Here is a 10242-nt window from a genome sequence, read left to right on the forward strand (position 1 = left end):
AAACTGTTCCTTTGTATCAAGTAAATTGTGCCAGTATGTATATCAATGACTGCTGGTACATGGTGAATAACGTACTTGAAAGTTACACTAATGTAACATTTTAATATGCAAAATATGTATCATAGATTTTCATTATAAATAAGGCAGAAATGATATACATTTAAACTAAAATATTTCTTTAGAATTGCATCAGAAAACATTTCAAGAGTACAACAAATACTTTTCAGTGCATACAAGTGAAATAACAGAATTTGCTGCTGTATTCATAATTAGTGCACACTTAAATGTAGTAATAATTATCCAACCACATTATTACCAGTGGTCTGGTATAAATTAGCTTGTGCGTATAGAATCGATAGCCTGAATGTATACAGGCTTTATGTTGGTATAAATAACAGGCCACCACAGTAATTAAACACTTGGCGATAATGCTCTATTTGACCTGACAGACAGTCCTTTAAGCACAGACAGAAGGATAGATAAGAGAGGAATGGATAGACAGAAAAGAGATGAGGGGTCCTTAAAAGCAGAGAGAGAGGAGAGGGACAAGAAAGAGACGGTGAAGGAAAGTGATAAATTCAGTCATCCAGAACAGATAGAGCATAAACATTAACCCAAGGTCAAGTTTTGTGATTTCACGCAATGGTTCAAATAATCCTAGAATAGGGATGCATCTCAATAGCCAAATAGATGTCCTATCATGCCTTTTTCTTTATTTCTACTGATATTAAACAACTAGACAGGTGACAGAAAATACCCAACAAGAACTGGCCATGTTGCTTCCACCTAACCTGTGTTAAACTCAATGGAGATGAAACAGAGGAGGCTACTTTAGACTATTGAGATGCACCCTGACACTTGAGGACAGACCATTCACTTACAGAAACCCTTCAACATCCTTTCACCCTCTTCTTCACCATTTGACAAGGAGTCCGTTGGTGGCCTTGTCCACTGCATGGTACTGTGTGTGCAGCAGCTCCCTGGCTCTCTCCTCTCCTACACTCTGTAGCCAGGACTGGTACAGCTCTGCCACGCGCTGGTCCTCCTCTGGCACTAGAGGGCGCTCCTCCCTGTACAGATCCTCCACCTGCTGCAGCAACTCCTTGTTGTTCTGCTCTGGTAAGGGCTTCACCTGGCCTCCCCCATTCAGACAACCTGTATACACACACAGTGAGGAAACACAACACACAACTGGTTTTACAAGTTCACTTTGACTTGAACCAAAAAAATGCCATTACAAACAGGAAGCATTCCTCAGGGGAATTCACAGAGTGTGCTTTCTAATACTAGCTGCTGTCTGTGCTTCTGTGCACATGTAGAATAGAGACTTCAACTATAGCAGTAAATAAATAAACAGACAAGACATTATAATTCAATTCAACCACTTGAATGTGGGAAGAAGAAAAAAACATGTATTTGTATATATTATCTGTGTTTATATTAAACGCAAATGTAAACCAACAAACAAAGCCTCCTCTTCCCTCACCTGACGGACAGGCCATGACCTCTACGAAGTGGTAGGGTGAATTTCCCCTCTTGAGTTTCTGCACCAGGTTCTGGATGTTGCGGAAACCGTAGGTTGCGGCGAAACGCAGCACGACCACACCGTCCCTTTCCAGGGTCACCTCCTGGAAGTCCTTGTTCCTAAAGGGGACAGGTTAATCAGGGTTGTGTTCATTAGGCACCAAAAGCAAGAAATCAGACTGAAACAGGGAAGGACTACTTGGATTTGTCCAATTAGAAACACCTGTTTCTTAAATTTGCTCTAATCTCAAGGTTATTCTTCTCAACAAATCTATACTTCCATGGCTGATAGGAAGCAGAGACAGACTTCCCTGCACATCTCATGGAAATGAAGAGAGACTGAGTATTTTGCCTGCACTATTTCACAACTAAGTGAAAGCTAACCAATTAGCAGACGTGAGCTCCTAAAAGGGCTTTAATACTGCAGGGCCAGACTGACTTACTTGAGTGTCTTGTATGTGAGCTCCTTCACCTCCTCTCCAAACAGCTGTCTGGCAGCGTGTGTGAACACGTGATGGAGGTATCCTCCTGAACCGCTCCCTGCATGACCCAGCAACTCATCACCACACACACTGCTGAACCTGCAGGGACAAAAGTGCACACACACATCAGCAAGTGTGGAGTTCTCCTGACACACGCGGCACACACACACACACCTTCTGGAGTTCTCCCGACACACACACCTTCTGGAGTTCTCCCGACACACGCTGCACACACACACCTTTTGGAGTTCTCCCGACACACACACACCTTCTGGAGTTCTCCCGACACACGCTGCACACACACACCTTTTGGAGTTCTCCCGACACACACACACCTTCTGGAGTTCTCCCGACACACACACACACACACACCTTCTGGAGTTCTCCCGACACACACACACACACACCTTCTGGAGTTCTCCCGACACACACACACCTTCTGGAGTTCTCCCGACACACACACACCTTCTGGAGTTCTCCCGACACACGCTGCACACACACACCTTTTGGAGATCTCCCGACACACACACACACCTTTTGGAGTTCTCCCGACACACACACACACACACCTTCTGGAGTTCTCCCGACACACACACACACACACCTTCTGGAGTTCTCCCGACACACACACACACACCTTCTGGAGTTCTCCCGACACACACACACCTTCTGGAGTTCTCCCGACACACGCTGCACACACACACCTTCTGGAGTTCTCCTGACGCACGCTGCACACACACACACACACACACACACCTTCTGGAGTTCTCCCGACACACACACACACACACACCTTCTGGAGTTCTCCCGACGCACACACACCTTCTGGAGTTCTCCCGACGCACACACACCTTCTGGAGTTCTCCCGACGCACGCTGCACACACACACACCTTCTGGAGTTCTCCCGACACACACACACCTTCTGGAGTTCTCCTGACACACGCTGCACACACACACACACACCTTTTGGAGTTCTCCTGACACACGCTGCACACACACACACACACACCTTCTGGAGTTCTCCTGACACAAGCTGCACACACACACACCTTTTGGAGTTCTCCTGACACACGCTGCACACACACACACCTTCTGGAGTTCTCTCGACACACACCTTCTGGAGTTCTCCTGACGCACGACGCACACACACACCTTCTGGAGTTCTCCTGACACACGCTGCACACACACACACCTTTTGGAGTTCTCCTGACACACGCTGCACACACACACACACACACCTTCTGGAGGTATCCTGACACACGCTGCACACACACACACCTTCTGGAGTTCTCCTGACACACGCTGCACACACACACACCTTTTGGAGTTCTCCTGACACACACACACACCTTCTGGAGTTCTCCTGACACACGCTGCACACACACACCTTCTGGAGTTCTCCTGACACACGCTGCGCACACCTTTTGGAGTTCTCCCGACACACGCTGCACACACACACACACCTTTTGGAGTTCTCCTGACACACGCTGCACACACACACACACACACCTTCTGGAGTTCTCCTGACACACGCTGCACACACACACCTTCTGGAGTTCTCCTGACACACGCTGCACACACCTTTTGGAGTTCTCCCGACACACGCTGCACACACACACCTTTTGGAGTTCTCCCGACACACGCTGCACACACACACACACACACACCTTCTGGAGTTCTCCTGACACACGCTGCACACACACACCTTCTGGAGTTCTCCTGACACACGCTGCACACACCTTTTGGAGTTCTCCCGACACACGCTGCACACACACACCTTTTGGAGTTCTCCCGACACACGCTGCACACACACACCTTTTGGAGTTCTCCCGACACACGCTGCACACACACACCTTCTGGAGTTCTCCCGACACACACACACACACCTTCTGGAGTTCTCCCGACACACACACACACACACACCTTCTGGAGTTCTCCCGACACACACACACACACACACCTTCTGGAGTTCTCCCGACACACACACACACACCTTCTGGAGTTCTCCCGACACACACACACACACACACCTTCTGGAGTTCTCCCGACACACACACACACACACCTTCTGGAGTTCTCCCGACACACACACACACACACACACCTTCTGGAGTTCTCCTGACACACACACCTTCTGGAGTTCTCCTGACACACACACACACACACCTTCTGGAGTTCTCCTGACACACGCGCTGGTATTCATTTATATGTAAAAGATGAGGTTCAAACCCTTACATTGTATCTAATGGGGCTGGCTCCACATCGCTGAGCAACACTTTCTCTTCCTCTAGCATCTTCAGAACTTCTCCTGTCATGAAATAAACAGAAACAGACATCAGAAAACGTTCATTTAAAAATGTGTTTCAAAACAGAAAACACACACAGACACACACTTTGAATACTATCTGCCATAGTGGTGTAATGTCCTCTCTACCTGAAGTGATGACACAGTCCACCTCTCTGGTGTCAGCCTCCTCCAGGTAGAAGTCAGGCCTGGAGGCCTCCAGTTTCTTATCATAGCAGGGCATCACAGTCACATGGTAGATCTGCTGAGGGTTCAGGCCCTGCAACAACAACAACACACACCTGTCAGTCATGTCCTTTAGAAGATCTCATCCTACTATACAGACATGATAGAATCATCATCCAAAATGAACAAATTCTTATCATCTATTAAACGTTACTCTACATCTCTGATCTATATCACCAGACTCCATTTAGTCTATTCCATAACTAACATCTAGATATTTAACCCTGCAGTCTGCATCCCTGATCCATGCTGAACGTCAGACTCATCAGCTGGCGGGTGGGGGGGGGGGTCGACTTCCGGTTCAGAAGAACTATATTGCAGGTCACACTTTCTTTCTTTTTTTACAAACCTAGGAGCTTGTTGTTTTGTGTTGTTATGTGAATTTCATTCTGTGAGCGGTGAGGCAGACATAGAAGGCTACCAGCAGGACACTGTCCATTATCTGTGTTGTTATGTGAATTCCATTCTGTGAGCGGTGAGGCAGACATAGAAGGCTACCAGCAGGACACTGTCCATTATCTGTGTTGTTATGTGAATTCCATTCTGTGAGCGGTGAGGCAGACATAGAAGGCTACCAGCAGGACACTGTCCATTATCTGTGTTGTTATGTGAATTCCATTCTGTGAGCGGTGAGGCAGACATAGAAGGCTACCAGCAGGACACTGGCCATTATTTGTGTTGTGCTGAAACATTTTAATTTGTCCACATGCAGAGCTTATGTTCCCTTCCCCCACGTAAGAATACATTGCCAAGGTTACTTTCCCTGGCTAGACTATCTCACGTGAAAATGGCTAAAGTAACAGGACAAATAAATAAATAAATAAAAGTTATGATGGAGGAATACACAATCATGGAAACAGGTGCTGCGCGAGTGAAATCTCCGCTTTGGAAGGATTTTGGAGTCATTATGGACAAGGTCAACAACTCAGTAGATGGATGCACAGACTGCAAAAAGTGCAAGCAGGTATTTGTTTACAATAATTCAGTTAATTATTAGTGAATGATTCTGTTAATTCAGGCTTTCGTACATTTAGACCATACACAGGCCATATAACGTTTAACAAGTGCCGCTGGTAAAAGTGTAGCCTAGTAAATAAATTATTCTGGGAAAGACATGCTCAGGTACTTTAGCGACCAGTAAATATTTTTGAAACCTCTCGCTTTGGACTGGATGTGCAATGTGTAGTTCATATACACATAATCTATGAGCAGAATTACTGTCTTACCTCAATTAACCACAAAATCCCTAGTTTAAAAGCAACTGTTCTGGAAGCTGTGTTGCGCCATTTTCCCTAACTTCCCCCACATGGGCCAGCCCCCAAGCAATTGAAGATCTAGCCAATGGAATTCAGCCCATCGCTATTTGAGTGACAACTAGCAAGAATCACACACAGCAGAGCAAGAGAGAGAGCAATGACGTGGAGCACATATCTGCAAATATGTGATGTAGTACACAATTTTCAGGGACCACTTTTAGCTCGTGGATGCTACTTTCAGAACTACTGGCTAAAAAGTATACAAAAGTACCAGAGAATCCCTTTAAGTTTCAATGAAATGATTTGATTATCTAAACAATATTGAATGTAAAGGTCTTGTTTCGTTATGTCGGCTACAGGCTTTCATTAAGTAAGAAGGCTAATTAGAAGTCTCCATTTTTCATAGCGATTTGAGTTGTCAATGTGCCGCATTGCATTGTGAAGAAAAAAATATATATTGTTCTTAATTCATGTTGAATAGACACGCAGACAAATTAATTCATGCAGGGAAGAAGAATATTAGCCTACTACCCAGGAGTCACAAACACTAAATAAATAGATGTTATTTGGCGGGTTAACGGATCAGCTCTCGGAACAATTTTATGCGGATGGGTCGGAATGTACAGAAAGATCTCTCTTGATGTCGGGTAGGCTCAGAATTTATGTGGCTGGCGCGGGGCGGGTGCGGCTCCAAAAACGGACCCATGCAGGACTCTAATGTCAATGAGTCCCTACCAACCTGCTGGCCAGCGAAGAAGCCCTTCACCAGAGAGCCCATCATCTGCTGTGGGGAGCGGGTGGAACTGACGTAGGGCAGGATGAACTCTCCATGGGTTTTCTCTGCATAGCAGATCCAACCTGAAGACAACACAAGCCTGTATTATTACTGAACCTGAAGACAACACAAGCCTGTATTATTACTGGACCTGAAGACAACACAAGCCTGTATTATTACTGGACCTGAATACAACACAAGCCTGTATTATTACTGGACCTGAAGACAACACAAGCCTGTATTATTACTGAACCTGAAGACAACGCAAGCCTGTATTATTACTGGACCTGAAGACAACACAAGCCTGTATTATTACTGGACCTGAAGACAACACAAGCCTGTATTATTACTGGACCTGAAGACAACACAAGCCTGTATTATTACTGGACCTGAAGACAACACAAGCCTGTATTATTACTGGACCTGAAGACAACACAAGCCTGTATTATTACTGAACCTGAAGACAACACAAGCCTGTATTATTACTGGACCTGAAGACAACACAAGCCTGTATTATTACTGGACCTGAACACAACACAAGCCTGTATTATTACTGGACCTGAAGACAACACAAGCCTGTATTATTACTGAACCTGAAGACAACACAAGCCTGTATTATTACTGGACCTGAAGACAACACAAGCCTGTATTATTACTGGACCTGAAGACAACACAAGCCTGTATTATTACTGGACCTGAAGACAACACAAGCCTGTATTATTACTGAACCTGAAGACAATACAAGCCTGTATTATTACTGGACCTGAAGACAACACAAGCCTGTATTATTACTGAACCTGAAGACAACACAAGCCTGTATTATTACTGAACCTGAAGACAACACAAGCCTGTATTATTACTGGACCTGAAGACAACACAAGCCTGTATTATTACTGGACCTGAAGACAACACAAGCCTGTATTATTACTGGACCTGAAGACAACACAAGCCTGTATTATTACTGAACCTGAAGACAACACAAGCCTGTATTATTACTGGACCTGAAGACAACACAAGCCTGTATTATTACTGGACCTGAAGACAACACAAGCCTGTATTATTACTGGACCTGAAGACAACACAAGCCTGTATTATTACTGGACCTGAAGACAACACAAGCCTGTATTATTACTGGACCTGAAGACAACACAAGCCTGTATTATTACTGGACCTGAAGTCAACACAAGCCTGTATTATTACTGGACCTGAAGACAACACAAGCCTGTATTATAAATGAACCTGAAGACAACACAAGCCTGTATTATTAATGAATCTGAACACAAGCCTGTATTATTAATGAACCTGAACACAAGCCTGTATTATTAATGAACCTGAACACAAGCCTGTATTATTAATGAACCTGAACACAAGCCTGTATTATTACTGGACCTGGAAGAGACCAAGGCCTGTATTTATAAAGTATCTCAGACTAGGAGATGATCTGTCCCCCCTCTTATTCCCTCTTCTGGCCGTGACCCCACTCTCCGAGGGTCTCAGAGGGAGTTGGGATATGCAAAAAAACACATTTCCAATGAATACACACTTGTACATGTGTGAAACAGGACAAATATAAGCACCCACCCACTTCTAATCTGAGGAACTTTGTGAAATTGGGCCCTGGTTTCTGAAGTTCTATTGGAAGGATTCTGGCCTGGAGATAATCAGGGGCTAGTTAAGGTGTTGAGGTACAGCTGGTTACCTGGGCAGGCAGAGGCCAGCATGGGCAGGGCCTGCTTGTCTTGCTCCTTCCGATGGAACCGCTCCACAAACTCTCTCTGACTCTCCAACAGGCTGAAGGTCCTACTGAAGCTGGTGTCAAACACGTGGTGAACCCCTGAAACACAACAGTCACACCAGTCAGTATATTTTATCTAAATATAATGTATCTCACTAATGTGTATTACACAGATACACAAAGGTTTATCTTTTAACCTTCGCACTCACCCAGACCCTTGAAGAAGGCGGTGAGCCTCCTGCCTGCCTCACTGCTGCTCAGGCCGTAGCGTGCTGCCAGGGAGGCTCTGGACTGTGGGGACACAGACACCACCACCACCTTCTGCTCTGCTACACCTGCCTGCTGGGGAGATGAAGGGAGACTAGTTACACACAGGGGAGACAGATACAGACACCATCATCATCACTAAACACGCTGGGTTGAGTATGACTGGTGGGTTCTGTTTGTGGGTCTTCAGATGGATGACAACACACACACACACACTACCTTGTTGTTGCGTAGCACCCTGTAGATCTCTTCATGACTCTGCTGTGTGATAAGGACACTCTCAGCTGAGGTGATGCAGCCACTGCAGGCCAGGCAGTCATTCAGAGTGATCTTAGCTTTCTCCAGCTTCTGCTTTCCACCATCCTGGAGACACAAAGAACAAGATGGAGTAACATTGTACTGTAGGTTAACGGTGAGAAAGAAAATGTGTGTCTCAAAAAGTAGCATCCACTACTCAAATTAATTTGAGAAAGTACTTGACAAAACAAATCCCATAAGGCAGCCATATTGCTTTTACCGATCCTGTGTCTTCAGAACAAGTTCAGGTGAAGGCGAGATGAGAAGAGCAACAAGAGAGTTTTGAGATTCACCCTCAGTGAAGTAGGCTCATGCCAGTTGACATGTTAGTCAATGTAACATCACAGCTCCAGCTGTGGTCACTATGTGGGAAACATTGAAGCAAACGCACCTGTTTAACCTGGAAATAGCTCCCATCATCTTCTATTTGAATTTTAGCCACAGACCTGCCTTGCTTCTTCTCCACCTTGACTGGTTTCACACATTCCTAAGAAAGGAAAGGGGAGCAAGTAGCAATCAGTTTAGGGGGGAGAGGTACAATCACAAATAATACTAGCTAGCTTAGTCACATCCAGGTGCTTACAGTACAAGGACCAATTAAATTAAAAGGAACTAATGATGTGTCTGATGACAGATAAAAGTGGACATCTTTGGCTACGTTCTTCAACCTAGGAAGTTAACTAGTTAACGTTAGCTAGTCAAATGAGTCACATGTCATTTCGATGACCTAGCTACTTAGCGAGAGAGCAAACCAACTAGGTAGTAGAGGAGGCTGGAAGGAAACAAGGTCTTTGAATCCTTTCTAATGATCTCATTCCAGTCATTACAATGAGCCCGTCCTCCTCCTAAAGCTCCCCCACCAGCATCCGCTACGAGTTAGTTAGATTAAAAAAAAGAACAAAAGCGCGTTCAATTGAAAACCACCATTGCTTCAATCAATTTACACAGCAATGCCAATAACGCAATATACGCATTTGGAAGTTGGACAGATAATACTCTATTTGACAGCTAGCCAGTACTTTAGAGGTTAGCTAACTACAGTAGCTAGCTAGCTAACGTTAACTAGCTACTGAGAATGGCGACCAGTGGGTCGTTAACATTAAAATAACCACATTATACCTATGCTAAAATTATGTAAAACGTGTTTAATAACCTGATTGTTGTATGGTTAAGTGTTATTTACCTGGGAAGGAGTGATAAAATCATCTAGATCTGTCAACTGCAAAACACCGCTAAATTGGGACACCATGTTTAGTGCTGCAGTAAAGCAGTTTGTGTTTACTTTGAATGTCGTAAAGATGTTTCGTCAGAGAATGCGCTTCTCTCATAATACCAACCAGATTTGATACTTAGTATTTTTAAACAGTACCCACGT

General features: G+C 44.8%; 1 protein-coding gene across 3 annotated transcripts; it reads right to left on the minus strand.

Annotated features, from left to right (window-relative positions):
• Positions 1-67: 67 nt before the first annotated feature.
• narfl (nuclear prelamin A recognition factor-like) lies at positions 68-10186 on the minus strand. Of its 3 annotated transcripts, XM_071395913.1 has the most exons (12): positions 10051-10186; positions 9259-9354; positions 8790-8933; positions 8513-8645; positions 8268-8402; positions 6533-6651; positions 4442-4571; positions 4243-4315; positions 1968-2105; positions 1487-1644; positions 882-1155; positions 324-455 (listed from the first exon to the last, which is right to left on the minus strand). In XM_071395913.1, exons 1-11 carry the CDS (start codon positions 10114-10116, stop codon positions 914-916), a joined length of 1434 nt encoding a protein of 477 aa, XP_071252014.1. In that variant the 5' UTR covers positions 10117-10186; the 3' UTR covers positions 324-455; positions 882-913. The 3 variants fall into 3 exon arrangements, with proteins under 3 accessions (XP_071252026.1, XP_071252004.1, XP_071252014.1); XM_071395925.1 differs by having other exon boundaries at positions 68-1155; positions 8513-8642; XM_071395903.1 differs by having other exon boundaries at positions 68-1155.
• Positions 10187-10242: the final 56 nt, after the last annotated feature.

The sequence above is a fragment of the Salvelinus alpinus genome, chromosome 1 (genome assembly GCF_045679555.1).
Source record: "Salvelinus alpinus chromosome 1, SLU_Salpinus.1, whole genome shotgun sequence".
Taxonomy (NCBI): domain Eukaryota; kingdom Metazoa; phylum Chordata; class Actinopteri; order Salmoniformes; family Salmonidae; genus Salvelinus; species Salvelinus alpinus.

Excerpts from the sequence above, each read along its gene's own strand:
- narfl (XM_071395903.1), bottom strand. The coding sequence starts at position 10,116 with ATGGTGTCCCAATTTAGCGGTGTTTTGCAGTTGACAGATCTAGATGAT. Across the intron at positions 6,652-8,267 it reads GCTGGCCTCTGCCTGCCCAG|GTTGGATCTGCTATGCAGAG; the intron begins GTAACCAGCTGT and ends TGTTGTCTTCAG. Across the intron at positions 1,156-1,486 it reads GGTCATGGCCTGTCCGTCAG|GTTGTCTGAATGGGGGAGGC; the intron begins GTGAGGGAAGAG and ends GTGTGTATACAG.